Below are 22,352 nucleotides of genomic sequence, written 5' to 3'. Positions count from 1 at the left end.
ACTGATGATGCTCTGGAATGCAATTCATGGGGGAATCATCACTGTTTCATCAGTCACTTACTGACAGGAGTAGTGACTGCTCTGTTGGTGGCTTATGAGAAAAATAGCACTGATCAGGGAGTTACCTTAATTGCTTAGTATAGGTTCTGTGCACAGAAAACAACAAAATGTGCATTACAACAGGTACATTCCTACAATATCCAAAACCTTTATGAAGTCATTACTATTAGTCTAAGTTGATATATGACAATTTTATTTCACATGGCCTGGTCAAATGGATAGTACCTGCAAAACCAAATGATAATCTTTACAACCTAATTTGAGAATTCTAGAGGCTACCAAAGTAGAGAGAAAAGCAAGTTCTATCTATAGAAATGTATAGATGAAACAAGATTTCTGCAAAGTGCTAACACAAAATAGACAAAATTACCATACTGGGTGTAAAGCCCTTTTCAGGTCTGAAACTCCAGAAATGTTATTGATCTGCTAAACTCTCCCACTTCACCGCACTGGTGCTACATGCCGCAGAGAAACAGTTCACCAACTCAGCACATGAATTCTGATACCCAATTTACAAAAGCATCCTACCAGTGTCTACCAGGAACATAAACTAGCACCTAGGCTGCCCCCTTAACATTGTGTATGAATATCTACGTCCAACAGATGTCCTCAATCAAGCACAGAATCTAACAGGCTGAACTGGAGTAGAAAATGCATTAGATTCTTCCAACTATAGTAAAAAGTTAAATGCAGCAAGGTTCTGTGCTTTTTCAAGAAGCAAAGTTTGAACAACATTAGCAAAATAATGCATACATATCTACCCATTTTCTCCAATGATATGAAAAGCACAAAGACCATTTTTCACAATGCAGTAAGTGAAACATTCGTCATACCAACTTCTGCATATCAACCATTGGTTGACATTTTAGCCATCATTTAACTTCCACTGGAGTACATGTGCAAGGCTCATGGGAGCTTTTATACAAGCACAGAGAACATCAGGCTGTCTACGGAAGCCAAATTCAACTGTTGAACTGGGGGATATGAAGTAACCTAGTCACCTGGATTAACATGGCACAGAAATGCTCCTGTAAAGTTGTAAATGAAATGACGCATTTTTAAAAAGCTGCACATATACTACAAGCCCAGTTCACAGTCAATAGCATGCACATTGTGCGGAGTTACTTAGCCATTAGTAACCATCTAGTGAAATTAAAACTGCATAAAGCAACATTCATTGGAATTTTCTGAACTGCCCAAAGGATGTGAGATGGCCAGCTGCACCTTTTCTCAGACCAATCTAGACAATTCACACAGACTAGGAATTTCTGATTGTACTGAATTTGGCGATCTTAACTTGGACTAAAGCTGAACAGCTATAATTGTCCTCAATGAACCTTATGCTAGACAAGGGAAAACATGATCTCAACCAGGGTTCCTGCCCAAAGGTTATAGGTGACTCCAATGGCAAGTAACCCAACGTGGATGTCAGTGTGGTACCCTTTCTGACAGGATATTCATTGTTTGGGCTCATTCATGAGGAAGGGGTCCCCATGAGAATGAGACTTGCAGTCCCATTCCCAACACGGTTCAGTGACTTTAGAAGTTGAACCAAAAAAAGTGAACGGGAGTCCATTTGTGTTAATAGAGCTGACTGGTGATGAAGAGATTGTTACTGATGCAGGGCATCTGGCCATCCCAGAGACAGAAGGGCACCAATGCAGGATGGGTAATGTGCACAGTACCGGGAACTCATTAACGGCTTGAATGGACCAGCGCCGCCGGTTGGAGAGAGGAGACATCTGCAAGTATGAATAACACCAAAGAAAACACCAAGAAAACAAAAATAAATCAAATCACAACAGAAAAAAGCACACAGAAAGATCCAAACCAAAATAACATGCACAGAAAAGATAAACTTCATTCACACTCAGTGAGAAGCTGGCTGAAAAGAGCTCTCCATTTCAACATCTGTTCAATAGACAGTTAGGGCCCAAGCTGTACGTAACTGCAGATAGAAACCTGTGACAAACACGGAGACAAGTATATCAGTCAATAAATACTTTTTATTGTTGAAAAGGGAGACATGTTGCTCAAGTTTTTCATTTTGCACTCATCAGGACATACACAATGATAAATATTAAATAACCACAGTTTATACCACCCTATTCCTCTGTACTGTGAAATGTTATGATCATTTGAAACTCACCATTCTTGTGTTGTCCTAATGAGTCAAAGGCAAGACTTCAACAACATTCAAGTTCTGCACTATCAAGCAATTATTTGTATTATGTTTTAATCTTATTCCTCTCCCATCACCAGACTGATGCAGATTATTCCTATTCACCATTAAAATATTCCAAGAGACAACTGAACATAGGAAAGATGAAATTTCTGCATCGCTGTGTGAAATGTATTAACGAACAAAATACACAGATCCACACCAACTCTCCAAGTATTTTAGACACAAAGCACACTCAGTGACCACTCATGCACTGCATCATCCTTGCTTGCTCCTCACTTGCCTCTCACTTCTTGGCCTCATTATTTCATTGGTGCTGCCTTTTAACACAGGGTGCTGAAGCTTCTTTATAAATCCTGTAAGACATTTGTCACTTCCTGAATATTCTGCTGTTTTTCTCATCTCATAGCAACATCCTAAAACATCAGAACTGTTCTGGACAATTAAAACTAGAGTCAATGTTGAGGGGGAATAATATCCATACTAATAATCACGAAGGAAAATAGCAGCCATATTAATAACCCTGTCCAACGAAAGGGTTAAAAGAAGCAAACTGAGTACAAAAGCCTTAACAGTTTTAATTGCAAAGACAAGCATATCAAAACTGTACACTGATAACTCTAGACGGGAAGACAAAGATTGTCCTAATGACAGATGTGGCCTTCAGATAAATGTAGGAAGGAAAATTCTACAGTGTGGGAATGTTTATGTCTCAGGCTGGCAGTGGCCTCTGAACCAGACATTTGGACATGAGGGGACTGATTGCGATGGTATAACTCAGAGATGCTGGGGTGTCAAAAGGTAGTTTAAAAAAAGCCTACTAATGTAATTAAACCTTACATGCTGATTGGATATTATAATTAAGCAAGCATACAATGTTTGTGATTAGTTTTAATATCGTACTTTATGCATGTAACCTTAATCAACAGCTATCAATGAAGAGGTAACTTGCATCTTGATTAATGTATATTGTAATCAAATTTGAAATTATAACTTGTGTATTCCTGGATTCTATACTCTGACTAGTTGCAGACAGTAAACTGTGACTTTCTAGGGTCTTTACTATACCTTGTATTAAAACAGCTGTTTAAGAGAACTTAGTGACTTGGTCTGGTTACTTAAAGGGAACAAATTAAAGGCTTTACATCAAAGCCCACAAAAATCATCATACAATTTTGGTAATAAAAAGGATGGGGAACTGACAGGGTAACTCATGACTCTCAACATGAAAATTAGCTCATTGATGACTTCTGTATTTACAAACTGAGCACTTCCTCAGTTGTGGAAAACCGCTGCAATTCCTCAGGTAACCAACCCCATTCACAGCCAGTACACTAATCAGACTATTGCATTCTAAAAATATTTTTCTAACTGCTCATTAACATCAGGTCTGCAAATTCTCACCGGAATCCAAACAGTTACACTGTAAACATGGGTTATAAGCCATGGCTAATAGCAGAACCAGCTAATTTATGGTAATAGCAGGAGAACTAGAACCTTGAAGGACAATGATTGCTTACAGGTGAAGGATCCTTCAAGACCAGGAGCTGCATTTCCTTCAAGTGTGCATAAAGGCGGCAATGGGAAAGCACCTCATGTCTTCTTTTACTTAGTATTGTAAGCTCGTTTTCAATTCCAATAATCAAGATACTATGAACAACTGCACAGGAAAGTACTGTAGAGAAAAGTACAAGATGGCAAGGCATGGAGAAATGAACAGAGAATACATTGGCAGATCATTGTTGCCTGCTTGGATTGTGTCATTTGCATATGCAGGGACTGAAGCGGAGTGTGTAACAGGCTGCAAAACAAAGCATTCCCATATGAAGGAGATGTCAATCTAGTTCATATACCACAACACAGAAACATAAGACACAGAAACAGCAGTAAAGCAAATACCATAGGGGATGGGAGGAGATGGTGAGAAAGGCAGTGAGCTGTTCATTAACAGCACCATCAATGAGAAGGGAAAAGGGAGCTACAACCATTCTGCTATATAATCCAACACCATCCGTTTGCCCAAACAGGTTTTTATCTGTTGTCACAGCAAAGGTACAGCATTGGGTCAGGACCTGACAAATACATTAGACAAAGTTAATGCAAGCATAGCCAAACAGCAAAATCTGCAAGAACAGTGAAGAGATCTAAAGCTGATCCCAGTGCCATTTTAACAGACAAAAGATGTTAAAAAATAGATTTTCCAGTTTGTGGGACAGTGTTGCCAGGTGTGCATCAGATTTATATCAAAAAGAAAAGCCACATAAATAAAGAGCCCCCAAGAGAATGCTTGTTCTTTGGAGCTGCTATCTCCTTGACCAAAGTACCTGTTCATTACTTAACCTGCTAAAACCAAAATAAACACATGCACACAGGCGACACAATAGCTAGCTATCAGCAGAAGTCAGAAATTAAAACAAAAAAATTAAACCTTTTTATCTGATTGTGCCTAATTAAATTTTGGACTTTTTTTAATCAATTGTTTGCACTTTTATAAATCCCATCTCATTTTTTTTCTTTCTCCAATATTGTTTAATGACCACACAGATGCATTTGTATAGCAACTGGTTAGCTGGGACTTCTGAAATGTATAACAGGAAAAAAAGCATAAGACCATGACTGCACCAAATCTCTGGAGAGTGAGCGAAACCACTCTGGGAGGCAGAGTGATCATGTACTGCAGTACAGAATTCAGCCACATCGCACTGAAAGTTTAATCGTTCTGTGCCTGAAAAGTTCCACTCCTTGCAGAAACTTGAGAAATTCTATCAAAAATGAAATGAATTATTTGTTATGCAAGTGGCATTGGACAAACCGATGCCTGGGATAAAGGCAGCAGGCAATAGATTGCGTAGTTGGTTATAAGTGGACTATGCAGTGCACTATACTCACTCGCTCCTTGTAATAGAAGGAGCTAATGGAGACTGGCTCCTTTTCGCTACGAGTTGGGCTCCCACTGTACAGCCTCAAGTTACTCTGTGATTCTGTACGGATCTTCATCGGGGTGATTCCTCCACTGTGATAGGCAGAAAGTGCTGACAGAGATCTAAATATGCAATAAAACATTGTGTGATCAGTTATGGGCTGTATGAATCTTAATAAACTACATCACTCAAGTCTCAGTAGCAACAACAAAAATGATGATGTTGGGAGAGACTAAAGATAAATTAATTGGAATAGCTAACAACACAGGTGAGAAACTCGCCCCCACATTCTTCTGACCCTCAAGCAAGAGTGTGATATTTAACTCACTTATAGGAAAATCCACATGAGATCCATCAGTAATGTGGATAAAACAGACCATCAGTACGCCCCAATATTCAGTTATAGAAGCAAAACAATTTTAAAATGCCATTTATCATCCAAAATTTATTTGTCATCCAAAACTAACAAGCATATTCAATCTGCAAAGCACCCTGAAGAAAACCATCCCAATGTAAACTCACTGCTGATGCACGAGCCTTTCTTTACCTGGGTGTGGGCTCTGTTGGAGACACTGTCCGGTGAAGAGTCATCGGTCTCATGAAGTACACAAGGTAACCTAAACAACATAAATGCATTCAAGTTAGTCATCACCTGATATGGGGCACCACGTAAGCTAGACTTAAATTTACAGACCAGGTTGAATTCAGGTGTTTTCCTTATTCTGACCACTTTCTCCTTTCCTGACTTGTCCTGTTGCAATATCCTACATTATGTTGGGTGCCTTATGGGATACGTCAAGTGACCATTCCTCGTGCAAGAATTTCAGCAGTAAAACAGTCAGCAGAATACTCAACTGTGGGAGTCATCACAGCTGAGCTCCACTGTGATCCTGTCCACATGTAGAGTGGAAGTGATGGCTGATTTACCCCTCTCAACTTGAAAAACATTAGCATCAACTGTAGCAACTAATCAAGATCAGCTAATTCAACATGACCAGATTTGTCTAGACTGTGTAAGTCAACTACTCACCAAGCAACCAGGAAATTGAATTATCCCAAGTTTAATTTCCTCAACGAGAACACAAAACACCAGTGATCATAACACTTGGCTGTGTGGATACTGAAACAAGAATATCAATTCCACATGAAGAATCCCAAGACAGATTCCACTTATATTAGAGGGAATGAAAGGTATCAGTAACAGGGGCCTGTGAATTTCGGAGGCCCTGTGAAATTAATCAATATCAAAGTTTGTCTGAATAGGATCCAAATGACATGCTGTGCTCTAGGTGAGCGAAAGAAGAAATCAAGCTCTGATGCTCCTTACACTCGATGTTACAGTCCAGTTTTATAGACTTCTACTCCCCTCTGAACTTCTGTGCGTTCAATCCTTGCCTGGTGTTTCCTTCCATATCAGCTTTCACAACTGGAACAAACAGGTCTCACTTATTATCAATAATCAACTGGGTTGATTCACTTTGCAGCAAAGAGTTAAGCTTTTTCAAATTTATTCTAATCAAGTTTTGTTCTTCTCCTGATCTGAGAGGTTCATCAAATACTCAGTGATAAGATTATTTTATCAGCAGAAGTACTGAGACCGCACATCCTATTCGTGGCTTGAGAATAGGAGCTAGTCTCATCCTGTCCTCACCTGTGTATCCTGAACTCCAATGTAATAAGAGCCTAGCACCACATGGAAAATAGGCTCTCTTCTGGTTAGTTTCTGAGTATCAACATCAGTTCAAAACAGGCACGCGTTCATTAAAATTTTTCACTTCTGAATTTGCAAATGTTACCGAATTTGTTCAAAAATTCCACTGGAAATGTACATCCCTAATTATTAGGCATTATGATAGATACACTAGCGGTCTTGGAAAGACAAGTGTTCAACATGAATAAAATTGGTAACTCGTTAGTCTGTGCTGAAATCTTGCACATCCTACATGTTGTCCAATTGTGCTATCAGTTAGCATTATTTCAATTCCTTCATGAGAATTGGGTGCTGCTGGAAAGGCATGTATTTGCTGTCCAATTGCCCTTGAACTGAGAGGCTTGTAAGGCCATTTCAGAGAGCATTTAAGGGTCAGCAACTTTGCTGGGGGTCTGGACACACACGTAGGCCAGATCTGGAACGGATGGCAGATTTCCTTCCCTAAAGGACATTAGTAACCAGATGGATTTTTAACAATCAATGACAGTTGGTCACTATTACTGATTCACTTCAGATTTATGAATTGAATTTAAATTCCACCAGCAGTTATGGTGGGATATGATCTCATGTCCCTAGAATATTAGCCTTGGTTTCTGGATTGCTAATTTAGTGACATTACAACAAAACTCAATCTCCCCTAAGGAATCCAGAACTACACTTCTGATTTGTTAAATAAAATGGATAATAATGTCACTGATATGAGATCTCCGTACTGAATTGATATTTGCAGTGTGTGCACGCGTACTATAACCTCTGGGTTGGCTGACAAAACCCCAGGAAGACAAACAGGGTAAGTAAATGTTTTCTGCAAATTCATGCTTCACTTTCCTAAGTCCTTGAATGTTAAGGGGTTTTTGTTATGAAGCCTTCACACAAATGAACATATGCAACTCTGAGTGCATGCAAGGCTTTTATTCTGCTGGAAGTGTATATGGATAAAACAGTGGCATCATAAACAAGCCTATAGCTCATTAGCAATGTTTATTGGGCAACACTGTCCTAGTCCATCCTGCCTCCTACAAACACAAATCATGTGGAAGTTATTTTCAATAGCTGTTGTGTCACCATCAACATAAAGGTTATAAATACATTTTCCTGCGTGGTTTATAGCCCTTCCACACACTGTGCAATTGTCAGGAGTTGCAAGATAAGGCGTGGTATTTAATTTTGTGTCTACAGTACCAGTAAAGTTAGGTGATTACCAAGGCTCTAATGAAAGTCCATTGAATCACATCAATGCAAATTAGCTCTCAGGTTAAACAGAATTCATGCTTTATTACTGTTGAATAATTTCTAGATGCAGCCTGACAAATCTACTAGAGGTCACTATACCCATATACCTTATTCAGGCACCTATCTTTGCAAAATTAGGGGTTGTTTTACAACCTACTCCACTCAAGCTATTGTTTGAGTGATAATCAGGACACTATCCCTCTCAAATTCAGGTAATCAATACCAGTTATGACAGAAATAACCCAATGCTAAAACTTTAAAAACTAGGTAATGATTTTGGAATGACAGTTTCCCACAAATGTTTACTCACCAGCTCCACAGAAACGTGCCCCAGAGGTGCGAGGAAAGGGAATGTTAGCATCCTGATAGGAACCATACGTATTAGTGGCCCGTGGAAAAGTCGGTAGCGGTGGTGTCACAGAGTTTCCAAGAACAAATGGATTCTGGGAGTTTGCAGATCCACTGTTGTCCTGATTCTAGAAATCAACCAACATGATAAGTGTGACATCTCAAAAGTGGCAGCTTTCATAGCTTTTATTCGAACAGGCAAGTACCCCATCCATCAGCCACCTAATCACACATTTTTACCACAAGTAAATTAACATGAATTCTGCAAGGACTCAATTTGAAAACAGGACAACTTGTCACGTTAAGACACCTTTTCATGTTCTCAAATGTCATTGCAGTCACTGATGTGATACGGTCATAATTATGCAAGCTCTATTGACAAGTTGGCCACCATGTTAATTTTAATTGAAAAAGGAATGTTAGCAGCCAAGAGAGCTTCCTGTTCTCCTACAGAGGCACATACATTTGCTCGAGAAAGACAGTACATGGACCCCAATTTAAGGTCCCACCCAGAAGACAGTCCTTCAACGGTTCAGCAATCCCTCAAATAATGAAGTGGACTATCAGCCTAGATTATGTGCTCAAGTCTTTGGAATAGGATCTGTCTCTGAAGTAAGAGTGCTACCACTGAGACAAAACCAACACTTCAGCAAAATATAGGTGCAACAAGTACATAAGCTCAATTTTAAGTAATGCTCTAAGATGAAAAATACATGACACAAGTTATCATTCAACTGTTATATTACTCAACAAAATGTGATTTTTCAATTGTTTAACCCACCAAATATTAGAAAAAACAGGTATTTCCATACAAAGTGCTTTGAATGCTAAATACTGGCATTTTACCAGGTAAATATTTTCATTTACATGGATTTCCTAATGAGCACTTTGCCTTGTGCAGTGGAGCTGGTGCACAAAGATGTATTGCCTGTGGTTAGGTCATTTACTTTCGAGACTGCTTTGCATCTCCACGCTAACTCAGGAGAACAGAAAAAATATCCCATTTCCAAACTCAACAATCGATTCCAAGCAGATCACTTTAGCTGAAAGTTATCTGAATATTTCTACACTTTAAATTGCAAAACAGCAAGCAACTGTAAGCCTATTCAGTGACAGACACTTTCCCCATGATGTTTCATTTTGAACAGGTACTTTTGTTACTTAGAAAGTTTTTTGAACGAATTTACAGTTTTGCAAACATCAATGCTATGGGCATTCAAATACAATTCCTTTAACTTTATCCTATTATTATTTTTTAATCAAGACTTGATACTAGACTAACGTTTGAAGTTTAAAGCAATAATTTATTGTAGTTTTTCTAAATGTACTGCTATTGCCTTTGGGAACAGAGAGGACTCAGTTACTATTCTGCTATACTGTCATGAGGAAGTGCAAGAATATGAATGGAGACTTATCCAAACTCTGATAAAAGAACATGAACTGTCTTTCTGTCTGCTCAATGGAACAATTAGTATAAACAAGTAAATGCAATAAAATTAATACTGTTGTCCAGTTATATAATTACAACAGAATTGATTAAAGATGAGGTAATGGTAATTCAAGAATTACAAGTCGACATTCTGAGCAACATCTTTGCTAGCTGGTGCTATATCAGAAGGGATAGAAGTATCCTCTGTATGGCACCTCCCAAGAAAGGGTGGCAAATTTAAACAACTGATCACGAGGGTACACCTAAGTCTGCAGATTGCGTCATCTCACAGGAAAGAATTGAGTTTAAGCATTTAAATTTCACCTTCAATACTAAGTTGCTTAATTAGAAGTAAAAGTAAAATTTATTCAAAGTAGGTTTACATTCACACTGCAATAAAGTTAGTGTGAAAATCCCCTAGTCACCACTCTCCGCACCTGTTCGAGTACACACAGAGAATTTAGCAAAGCCAATTAATCTAACCTGCACATTTTTGGATGTGGGAGGAAACCAGAGCACCCGGAGAAAACGTGCAAGCTCCACATAGATAATGACTCAAGCCGGGAATCGAACCTGGGTCCCTGGTGCTGTGAGGCAGCAGTGCTAACCACTGTGCCACCGTGCTGCCCAAATCTGTTCAGTCTAGGATTTCTGTATCAAGTGTCTTATGTAGCATGAGTCCCAGTTTGGGTAACTGTCTACGCAAAGTCTGTACATTCTTCCCGTGTCCGCATGGTTTTCCTCCGGGTGCTCTGGTTTCCTCCATTGATTAGGTGCATTGGCCATGTGAAATTCTCCCTCAGTGTACCCGAACAGGCACCGGAATGTGGCAACAGGGGGATTTTCACAGTAATTTCATTGCAGTGTTAATGTAAGCCTCCATCTGACACTAATAAATAAACTTTAACTTTAAATTTATCCTATCTGAATCTTCTACTCTCACAAGTGTCACTGTCTACCTATTACAGTTGGAATTTTATTTTCTTTTTCGAGACAACTGTTGTTAAATTGATTTATGATTGACAGGTTATACATCCCAAAGCCTTAACCTAATCTATAATATTACATTCTGTAAATAAAAGTTACAGTATTAATTACTTATAATTCTAGGATTGACTCTAAAAGTGCTATAAAAGTGGCACAAAACAGACCAAAGACAACATAACTTTGTTGATGATTCTATTTTTCTTTGTTGTTTCACTTTTTGTCTTGTACCATCATCCCTTTTATCATTTAATCCGTCTGCCTCCAACCTGTACTTGAACCTCATTTTTTCCTCTCCTACATTTTCCCTGCCTTGATCTTGCTTAAAATCTGTTTCCAGTTCTGATGAAAAGTCATTGACCTGAAACATTAACTCCTTTACCTCCACAGCCTGAACTTCTGAGGACTTCCAACATTATCTGATTTTATCAAAAAGAGTAAAAAGATGCTTAATGAAAGTTTGTATGACAGAATTTTCATTAACTGCACTTCTTCTAATTCTCAGCGCAAAATAAAATTCACTCAAGTTCATAAAACTTAATTATGACATAATTTTAAAGTAACAGTCACATTTAATATGCAAATAAGACTATTCAATCATATGGTTTTCCATCACCTCTCTCTTCCAATATAGCAGCATCTTGGAATTATATCTGCCCTACAGTGACAAGTTGCAAAGATCTCTTACCACTATAGCCTCCAGGCTGGACACTAGCTGGCGCAAACAAGGTTCTAGACAACTCTGGTTTCGTTTCACCTTCTGGAGGGATGTGTCTTTCAGGAGCTGAAGCAAATATGAAAATAGTTTACAAAAGTCTTATTAGATCAGAAGTATTGCATACAACAAGCTTGTAATACACAGCCAATTACACAAGATTCCCATACAGAGCAAAATACAATCCACTAGATAGAATCAATGTGCACACAATCATACATATATACAAATATCGGCCCAAATAAACAGGGGATACCAACCAAACAGGCAAATATAATACACACCATACAGAACAACAAAACCAATCACATATAGGATGCAAACAATCAACCAGATAAATACCGTCATAACTAGACATCTCAAGATTCAAAGCAACAAAACTAGGCGCGCACACACAAATTTACACAATGCCTTATCATCATCATTGTCAAAGTATCTCCATGCATTTCAAATTGCTTTGACTGTGATCAATAAAAACAGCCATTTTGTGCACAAGATTCCACGTAAAGCATGGATATAAATTTGACTAATTGATCTGTTTGGTGCTGGCGGCTGAGGAAATTCTGTTGTCAAGACACCAGGAGAACAAGTACTCTTCTTCATTAACATGTAGGTGGAATCCCAATTTAACATTTAACACACTTAAAATACTGTGTACAGTTCTGGTCACTATTATCAAAAGGATATTATCAAACTAGAAAGAGTGCAGAAGAGATTTACTAGGATGCTACTGGGACTTGATGGTTTGAATTATGAGATGCTGGACAGACTGGGACTTTGTTCTCTAGAGCGTAGAAGGCTGAGGGGTGATCTTAGGTAAGTCTATAAAATAATGAGGGGCATAGATCAGCTAGATAGTCAATATCTCCTCCTAAAGTTAGGGGTGTCTAAACTAGAGGGCATAGGTTTAAAGTGAAAGTGGAGTGATACAAAAGGGTCCAAAGGGGCAATTTTTTCACACAGAGGGCAATGAGTGCCAGAAGTAGTAGTAGATGTGGGTACAATTTGGTCTTTTAAAAAGCATTTAGACGGTTTAATGGGTAAAATGAGTATAGAGGGATATGGGCCAAATGCAGACAACTGGGACCAGTTTAGGGGTTTAAAAAAGGGTGCCATGGACAAGTTGGGCCTAAGGGCCTGTTTCCACACTGTAAATCTCTATGACCTCTTTGACTCTGACATTTCATCTGAACTATATACATTTATTTCCAATATCATGACAAAACATTCTACAATCAAGACTTTAAAACACTCTACTGTGACAAGTTCTCATAAGATTAATTATTTTTCACATATGATCAGTTTACCTTAAGGAGTTTTGTCCTCATGCTGGAGCTGATGGTAGTGGGATTAATGAACTGGAAAGAGGGGGCAGCATTGTTTGGATATTGAACTGGAAACCTCACAACCATCTTTACCCGTAGATTGCCACAATTCACCGAGACTGTGCAGTTGCGATTTACAGCATCCATCTGTACCATACAGAACATAAAAGAGTGTTGATACATTCACACAGTTGCAGCAATGATGAAAAACACCATGACTCAAAGTGTTCAGGGAAAATTGCATTCTCATTAAACTCAGACTAAAATGGAACTCATCTCGCACCAGGTTTGTAGCTAGATATCTTTACAGAGTTACGAAGAAAGATAACATTTCAAAAGTAACTTAATATGCATGCTTAATATGGGTATTCTGACAGCAAATTACACCTAGTTCTCTCTTTATTTCTACCAAGTTTAGAAGTTAGTTTTAAAAAATATAAAATGACCATCCTTATTTAGATGGTCTGTGAAGCAATGTATAGTGGAGGGAAGAAACAGAGGGAAGAGAAAGAAAAACATAGCAGTCATGTGAAAAATATCCTTTTCTCCAAACCTTGACTGAAGTTCCTATTATCTGACTCAAAGTTCAATTCATAGCCACAGAGCTGACCCCAGTTCCTTTTTTCAAAAGGATTGAGGCATCCTGATTTGCTGTCGAATCGTAGCCTAACTGTCAACGTTGCATAATAATGTGCAACAACTTCAAATCCAGTACTTCCAAGACCTGCATTTTCATTCAGAGTTCTGTAGAAGGATCATTTAGATTCAAAACTCTGTTTCTCTCCACATTCTTTGCTAGACCTGCTGAGTTTATCCAGCATTTTCTGTTTTCTTTCCATTTTCATTACTGGCCTATTTCCTTGGAGCTATTATGATGAACAATTAACCAGAATATAAAAGGAAAGACAGAAAAATGTATTTTATACTTTCTATCAAATAATTGTATTCTTGTTACCCAGTGATACAGGACATGATCACCAAAAACAGTATTCAAGAGCAGGCAGGAAGGGGACAAAAGGAAGCAGCCCAACCACTGGATTAGTGATTCACTACATTCATACTTACCTCATCAACTGTCACGTTGCGGATTTGTAGATTAACCAATGAGAATTCTTGTTGCAATGTCTGCGGTAGTCCAAGGTAATCAGGTTTGGAGTTGATTGTGACATGGTTATGAAAATCTTCCCTTAGTACTGTTGTGAAAAAAAAGGACATGCAGAGTGTGTGTGACAGCAGTTCATGCAACGCAAATACTTATCTAAAGGACATATATTTGGGCAGAGGAAAGAGTGGATGTCAACAATCATGGGAAAACAGATGCCTGTCACATAAAATACAGTAGAAGGACTGGTTGTATAAAGACTCAATCAGACCCCGTTGCTTCGTTAAACAAGTTAAATCTGAAAAATGGAGAATACCTATTAGAGCTCCTAACATATATGGTCTGCAAATATTTTTGTAGACATTCAGCACCTAGACCTTCTTACAAAAACACTCCTCCCTCCTGAGTGCAGTGGTAGATCATACACGCTTCCTCAAAACGGAAGCCAATATTAAGTTAAAATCATCAGTCTAACTGAACCAAACACAAACACCTAATGTGGATATATGCCTGCAAATTAACTGCAGTGAAAATATCTTCCTTTTTGAATTATGATGACAAAAAGCATGAAAATAACCTGCAGGCTAAATGTTGCCTGAATCAGGCTATGGCTTTTAATAGCCAATCTATTTTTCATAGTCCAGTTCTAAATCAGATTTGAAAATTTAAAGAAATGAACTTCAAACCAAAGCAAGGTCAAGAAGACAACCTATGCCTTGATGGGTACTTTGCACCCACTCTAGTTTAAATCCATACTCTTAGGTTATTGCTACAAAATTCCAAAAGTGACTTCCCCAGCCTATCCATAGATCTATGTCACAGGTAATGGCCCTGTAAACTCCATTGCCAAGAGCCATTACAGAATCACTGTATGTGCCTTCACGAGTAACTTAAGTAGAAAGGAAAAGAAAGGTTACTTTTTAAATTGTAATAACCCTGCCTATGGTTCTATACGGATGAACAGTTGTGCACCTGAGTTGAAATGCTAACACCTCAGGGTGATTGTACGTCCTGAACACTGCACAGGACTGACACAAAAACCATTCAAACTATTAAAATCAAATAATATTGACTGGTAAAATGACTGGCATTTCTGCTCAATTTCCGCCCCAATCCCTCAGCAGCAACCGGAGACAGACGTCTCGGTGGCCAATGGCTGAGAATAGGCTAGAGTTAGGTAAACTGAGACAAATATCCTCCCCCACCTCCCAATAAAAGAAAGCATTTTTACTTCCATATGATGCAGTGTCAGAACACTGAATGAGAATTGAGCAACTGTGACAATTGCCTGGAAGTAAAGGAAAACTGGGAATGTGATGGAAATGTTATAGATTAGGCCCTCAAGTTCTACTACTTCAAATGCCTGTCACTCTCAGAAAACTCTTTTCATCAGCTTAAATTCTAACATTTGGTCTCCCACTCTCCACTTATGCTTTAGCAATAGTCTATTGAAACAGAAGTCAGTGTCTAAGTTAATGATTACTTTACCTTCATCCTCCTCATTTACATGACTTAGCATTGGGTGAGGATCAGTATCCTGTGAATGAAGGACTTTATCTGTCTCTGGGAGCAGGGAAACACCATCAGTTAATTCATCGCCATCCAGCATGTCATTTGCACAGAGCTGCAACAAAATAACTGATCAAAACATTCTGGTGGTGAAACAATGAGAAGTCAAATAATCACATCTTTCACACCAAAGTGCCACATAACTGCAGCCTCTCAAACCACCCTCTTCCCTCATTTCAACTACAGCATAGTGATATCCCTCTCCATTGAATGATTATACAAGGGCACCTTCACACCCTACAACGCATACAGCCACACACTTATTCACTGAATTGCTACCAGCCACTGCTTTCACTCAACAAGCTCAACCTCTGCTTGGTTTGTGACTAAACAGAAAATAAACATCCACCTACCCCATGGGTTTTTGATAGGAGAGGGGATTAAAGGTTATGGGGAGAGGGCGGGAAAGTGGAACTGAGCAGCGACAGATCAGCCATGATCTTATTGAATGGCGGGGCAGGCTCGAAGGGCTGGATGGCCTACTCCTGCTCCTATTTCTTATGTTCTTACTTCTTATGTTCTTATGTTCTTTCTTTCTGCAATCAATACACTCAAAAAAACAAAACAAGCGAGGAAGAAAGCTCCATGTGCAATACACCCTAATGCATCACAGAACAAGCTTATCATATATATCCAATATCAATTCCAGTCCCAGGCTTCAGATGTTTAGTTGAAGGGAGGTGTTGAAGTTACGTTCCCCCATTTAAATGTCAATCTCACCCTAAAATTACATTCAAATGACTGAATGTAAAATGGAATATATCCTCTAAAATTAACTTTATTTTTTTCCCCAGTCATACATACAAGTGAATAATGATTGAGGAAGGAGGTCTATATACAAACCTGCCAACACTGGAATGACATTCATTCCACACAAAAGTATTTCTGAACAGGTTCCTGTACTGAGAGAGCTGCCAAATGATATTTTATCATGAGGATATAGGTAGGCATGAGATGCACATGTGGCAACATCAGTGGAGTAACAGTTTATACCACCTGATGACACATCAAGTGAAAAACCACTTACCCGCTGTAATTGCATATCAATTCGCCAAATCCGCAAAGTCTGGTCACGTGACCAGGTAACCAACTGATAGTCCTTTAATTCTACAAAAAGGCAGGAAAGCAGATTTAGAATACACCAGACTCCAGCCCCGTCTAAAACATTCCTTACAATCACTGTGAAACGATCTGTGAACAAAAAGGAAAAACCTGGAGGCAGACTTTGAAGGGCACAAGAAGCTCATGGAAAGCATTTGAGACAGTTTTGAGGATTATGGTGAGGAATCAACCAGGGAACAATCAATTTTTAGACTTGGCACTGTGTAATGGAACAAGGGTCGATTTGGAAAGAACGATGAACATGTTAGAATTCTACATTAGGTTGGAGAGTAATGTGGTTAAGTACAAAACTAAGGTCATAAATTTAAACAATGCCAATTGTGGTGGTAGGAGGAGCACATTTTCTGAGGTAGACTGGGACATTAGATTAAAATGTATGGTACAGTGGCAAACAATAAAAAAAAATTTTCAACGAACACACATCCTCTTGAAGAATAAAGACTCCACTGGAAAAGTGCCACAGTCACAACCGACTAGACAAGTTATGGGCAGAATTAGATTAAAAGAGGTTCGACAAAGTTGCCAAAAAGAACAGCAAATCCAAGGATTGGGAGGATTTCATGAATCAGCAAAAATGGCTAACAATGAAAAGAAAAAAAGAAATACAAAAACAACTGAAGAGCTTTTACAATAAATAGAAAAAGGAATTAATGGAAGTAAATATTGAACTCTCAAACACGAAACAGGAGAGATTACAATCACAAATAAAGAAATTACAGAGGCAATTAACAAATATTTTTTGCCCACCCTCACTGTAGAAGACATAAAGAACATACTGGAAATTGTGGGAATCAAAGGTCTAATGAGTGAGGAACTTTAGTAATTAAAATTTGTAAACAAAACGCACTGGCAAAATTAATGGGATTCAAAGCCAACAAATCCCTGGGATCTGACGCTCGTATTCTACAGTTTTAAAAGAAATGTCTGTAGAGACAGTGAATACATTGGTTTTGATCTTCCAGAATTCTATTCCTTTGAGCAAAATCCTGTGGATTGCAAGGTAGTAAATCAATGAAGCAGAGAATCCCTACCATGCAGAAGGAAGCCATTTGGCCCATTGAGTCTGCATTGACTCTCTACTCATGCACCTTACCCGTGCCCCATTTCCTAAACCTCATGCACCTACCCCATTAATTCTCCTAACCTACACATCTTGGGACATGAAGGGGCAATTTAGCATGGCCAATTCACTTAACCTGCACATCTTTGGACTATGGGAGGAAACCAGAGGAAATCCATGCAGACACAAGGAGAACGTGCAAAATCCACACAGGCAATCACCCAAGGCTGGAATTGAACACAGGTCTCTAGTACTGTGAGGCAGCAGTGCTAACCACTGTGTCACCCTAATGTGACGTTACTACTGAAGGAAGGAGGGAGTAAATGAGGAACAATTGATTGTTTGGCATCAGTGGTTCATAAAATGCCAGAATATATTAAGGATATGGCAATAGAAGCTTGGATAATCAAAATATGATTAGACAGAGTCAACATGGTTTTGTTTAACAAATCTATACATCTATAAAATTCTTAGAGAGCTTGACAGAATGACGCTGAGGAAATTTCTCTTGGCTCACATGTCTAGAACTACAGCATCATAGTTTTAGGATAAGACCACAGCCTTTTAGGACTCAAGGGGAAATTTCTTCACTGTGCAGGGGTTGAGAGAGATGCTGAACAAGAGAGGATTGATGTAATCAACAGTTATGTTGATGCTGGCACTGTTGATGCTGTTGATCTATGGCGCTGACAATGCAGGAAGGGGAAGAGAAGCTATCGCAAATGATGCTTTGGCTATAAATTAATAGGCAAGGAAGAAATAATCTCACTAAACTCGATGAGAGAAGATACATTGGAAGAAGATAGTGTAGTTGACCGTAACAAAAGCTACAGAGAAGAGGAATTTTACACAATGGTCCACATACAGAATGTTATAATTTTATCTCAAACACAACCTGACTGGAGGAATTCAAACAAGCAGCTGCAGGAGAGATAAACATGAATCTGAGAGTCAACAAATTCAAGGGCCTAAGAGGAAAATGTTGATAGTTTACAAGAACAGAAATTAAACTCAATCTCAATCATAACCTAGAGGATGAACCTAATATCTAATGGAAATAACAAATTAGCCTGATCAATGTCGTAAGGGAACACTCAATGTCATAAAACATGAGCCAGTTTAACACATGGGTTCCCCATACCCAAAAACTGTAACTGTTGCTTCGTATCCTTTTCTCCTATGAATGCTTTTAACTTAGCAAGTATTTAACATATATAAGTTATAAGTTAGAGTCTATTCATTTTATGTAGCATTAAGACTTTTCACCCAGACTGGAAAAGTAGAGAAAAATGGCAAATTCATTCACAGATTAAGGTTAGAACAGAAGGATACCTCACAGGTCATGCATGTGATTGGGCCTCGCCTCAGGACTTGAGGCTTGTTTCTATTTTGGGGCTCTTACCTTCCCTCTGTTTTCGCCACTGAAATTCTAGCACCACATCATCGTGTCCAACGAAGGTATGAACAGGAACATTCAGGTCTAAAACATTCCAGAGAAGGAGACTATTTTCACCACGACGCAGTTGAGGGACCATCACTGTCACCAAGCCATTGCTGAATGGCTGCAAAGGATTGGAAACAACTTTACTGCAAATTACAATAACCAGGCAAACTGCAGTTTTAAAAAAAGCCTAATTTTCAAAAACAATAATCACCACAGTATCTACTTCAGGGTAACAGGAGGAAACCAAAATATTGGATCAAAGTTACATAGTGAATGAAGTCATTCAACTAATCAACTACTTCTTTCAGTGTCCTGTCAGAACTTGAGTAGAATATCCCCAGGGAACTTATCATATGACCAGTGCATTGCATTGCACCAATCTGATAGTATATGGCAAGTTGGGCTTTCTGCTGTGCTCTGAAAGGATGGAAAGAAGTGAAAGCTGGATGCTTATCAGAGAAAAGGCAAAAGAAAATCAAGTTCTCAGCTGCTCCTGAACAGACCCAAAACAGCCAACAAACAACTATCCTAATTTTTGTGCAGTTGAGAAGACGTGGAAGAAAGGAAAAGAGTTACAGATCATAAAAATCTTATTATTTTTCTGGTCAGTTTAAACTGTGCTTGGATCAAAACAAACAGGCAGTCCTTTCTAGCTCAAGATCAAGAGCAAGTTCCTTAAAAGCTGAATACTCAACAAAACATATAGTTAATACTAAAATTAAATGGGTGGGGATAAGGCTGAGGAAGATAACCAACTTTTACCCATTAACACCAAATGAGAAAACTGCTTACCGTGTACCGTGCCTTCCACACTGGCACTTGACAGGAGAGGATGTTTAGATATTTCCTTGGTTGTCGGTGATCCCAGAACTAGAGACCAGAAAGCAAAAAATAATTTGTGTTCAGTAGATGTATACCTTCCTCTTAACAGATATGAACGAAGAACCAGGGCCCAGCACTTACTCTGACTGAGTTGTCTTGGCTTGATGTAGCAAAGATGTGCTCATTCTCTGGGTGCCAATCCAGTCCATGGATTTTTGACAAGTGGGCAGCAATATACTCCACTGCAGTGTTAGGTTTCTAGAAAAAAGAACAAGTAGTTTTGTCAAGATCTTACACTAAAAGTTTGCACAAACTGTGCTTGAGGCAAAAAAATCACTAAGCCTTGATCAAGCTTGCTCTCAGCTTCATACCTCATCACTGTCAGTGTACCTTGTCTGTTCTGAAGAAGCTTATGTGCATGTCTTACTTTCCCATCTACACAGATATGGACTATACCCACCCATTGATGTTATAGTTGTCTATTCCATTAACTCAGCCAGCATTGCTGTTATTTTCTGGCTTCAATCCATTACCAATAACAAGGTAGTGACAATCCCAACTATTTTCCAGCAACCACACTTAAGCATTCTACATATTCTCACCTAGATTGATTCCACGTTAATAGAATCATCATGATGAACACTTGGTCGGGAAATTGTTATTCTTTGCTCAATTTTTTGCTTGTTTCAACTAGCTGATGTTACCAAACTGCCAATATAAACAAATTTATCTGCTATTCTCATGGTTTCCTCTGAAAGGTCAGTTCTTTTTCCCCAGTAGTCCTCTTCCTTTCCTATTATTTATTCCCCGAAAGGCTAGAGAAACTTCCTTGATTTGTATTCCCTAGTGCAGAAAAATACTACTCCATGTCTTACTATCTTTCTTTTTCCGAATCAGTACCGACAATTTGGCAATTTTTTAAATATGCAAATATTCAAAAAGGGTAACATAATTTTCCCCCCAACTGTTTAAGTATTCTAAAATGAAGAGGTTAAAATTTCAATAGCTGGAGCTTTGCCCAGAAAGCCACTGTCCTCAAAAGGTTCAACCCTGGTTTTTTATGACAGCCATTTGTTATTTAGCTTTCCTCTTCACTTACAAAAGGGAGGTTGGATGATGTTGGAGAATGCGGCATGACCATATTTTAGAATTGATGTCTGCCTGAAACATCGTTCAGTGAGAAATTTCTTCACAATTCTCTCAAAACAAGAAATTACTAAATAAGTGTGCAACTAATATTGTGCTTTGTGATTCTGCCCATTGGGAATTAGATCAAACCATAACTCGCTGCTTATGCACTCTAGGCAAAAAACTAATTCAAAAGGGTTCGGATGTTTTATTTTAATAAATCTGCAGGTTCACAAAGTAACAATGTCCAAGATTCAGCCATACCAATGCAACACTCACCCGCTTGTCCCAGATTCGGACATCGCCATCATGGCTTGTTGCCAAGCAGCACGAGTTCTTTTTATTCCATTTCACCTGAGAAGCTCCAGCTACACAATGTAGAAAGTAGGTAAAGTAACCTAAACAGGCCACTTGTGCAACACAGGTTAATTACAATCCCTTACTCGTCAATTGTTTAACCCCATTGTTTAACCCAATTCCACAAAAATATCTTCCCTAATCCCTTTGATACAATGCAGTAGAGTGCACCAATCTTGCAAAGCCATGGAAAATGCTTCTACTGACAGGCCTCAGCAAAGCAATAGCTATATTGCTGTAAGAGAACATAACTTGAGGTTTTTCCCAATGGGGTTATTACAGATATTTGGTGTAGAGGTCAGCTAGTATCAATCATGGGAGGAAACCCAAACAAGACTATAAACCTCTCATATATCATTCAACTTTCATACAATACTCAAGCTAGCTTCTGCAAGGAGGGACTAGAAGCTTCCAACTGTTTGATTGGTTTGCATGGTTCATCCAAATGTTTGATGGCTAACTCATTATAAGTCATTTACCTTATAAGGGTTGTAATGCAGTGAAGTTATTCATCGAGTCTATTTGGTAGAACTAAGTATATCACAAAGATATGGGGGTTTATATACAGAAACTCTTGAAGATGGCAGGACAAGTTTAAAAGATAGCTAACAGACCATGCAGGCTTGGCATTATAAATAGAGACACGAAGTACAAATGCAAGAAACTGAATCACTGGTTAAGCCTCAGCAGAACAGTGCATCCGATTTTGGGCATTACACTTTCAGAAGGCCTAAAGAGTCCATGCAGAAGAGATTTAGTAAAATGGCATGAAAATTGAGGGGTTTTAGTTATGTGGATAGACTATAGAAGCTGGTTTCCTTTGAGCAGAGAAGGGAGATA

General features: G+C 38.7%; 1 protein-coding gene across 3 annotated transcripts in view; it reads right to left on the bottom strand.

The window, feature by feature from the left end:
* The window catches only part of wdr59 (WD repeat domain 59), an 84,086-nt gene that overhangs the window by 39,001 nt on the left and 22,733 nt on the right, over positions 1-22,352 (bottom strand). For 2 of the 3 annotated variants that reach the window (XM_080187167.1, XM_080187165.1), the window contains exons 7-19: positions 21,435-21,523; positions 20,169-20,285; positions 19,998-20,075; positions 19,164-19,323; positions 16,607-16,686; positions 15,499-15,634; positions 13,974-14,101; positions 12,891-13,055; positions 11,557-11,652; positions 8,418-8,583; positions 5,711-5,780; positions 5,132-5,285; positions 1,746-1,802 (exon numbers count right to left, since the gene is read on the bottom strand). In XM_080187167.1, coding sequence (XP_080043293.1) covers positions 1,746-1,802; positions 5,132-5,285; positions 5,711-5,780; positions 8,418-8,583; positions 11,557-11,652; positions 12,891-13,055; positions 13,974-14,101; positions 15,499-15,634; positions 16,607-16,686; positions 19,164-19,323; positions 19,998-20,075; positions 20,169-20,285; positions 21,435-21,523 — 1,496 coding nt within the window. The remainder of the gene's footprint in view (positions 1-1,745; positions 1,803-5,131; positions 5,286-5,710; positions 5,781-8,417; positions 8,584-11,556; positions 11,653-12,890; positions 13,056-13,973; positions 14,102-15,498; positions 15,635-16,606; positions 16,687-19,163; positions 19,324-19,997; positions 20,076-20,168; positions 20,286-21,434; positions 21,524-22,352) is intronic. The other variant, XM_080187166.1, reaches the window with a different exon arrangement.

The sequence above is a fragment of the Carcharhinus amblyrhynchos genome, chromosome 4, assembly GCF_965287045.1.
Source record: "Carcharhinus amblyrhynchos chromosome 4, sCarAmb.v2.hapA, whole genome shotgun sequence".
NCBI classification, from domain to species: domain Eukaryota; kingdom Metazoa; phylum Chordata; class Chondrichthyes; order Carcharhiniformes; family Carcharhinidae; genus Carcharhinus; species Carcharhinus amblyrhynchos.
This window is presented reverse-complemented; position numbering and strand designations above follow the sequence as displayed.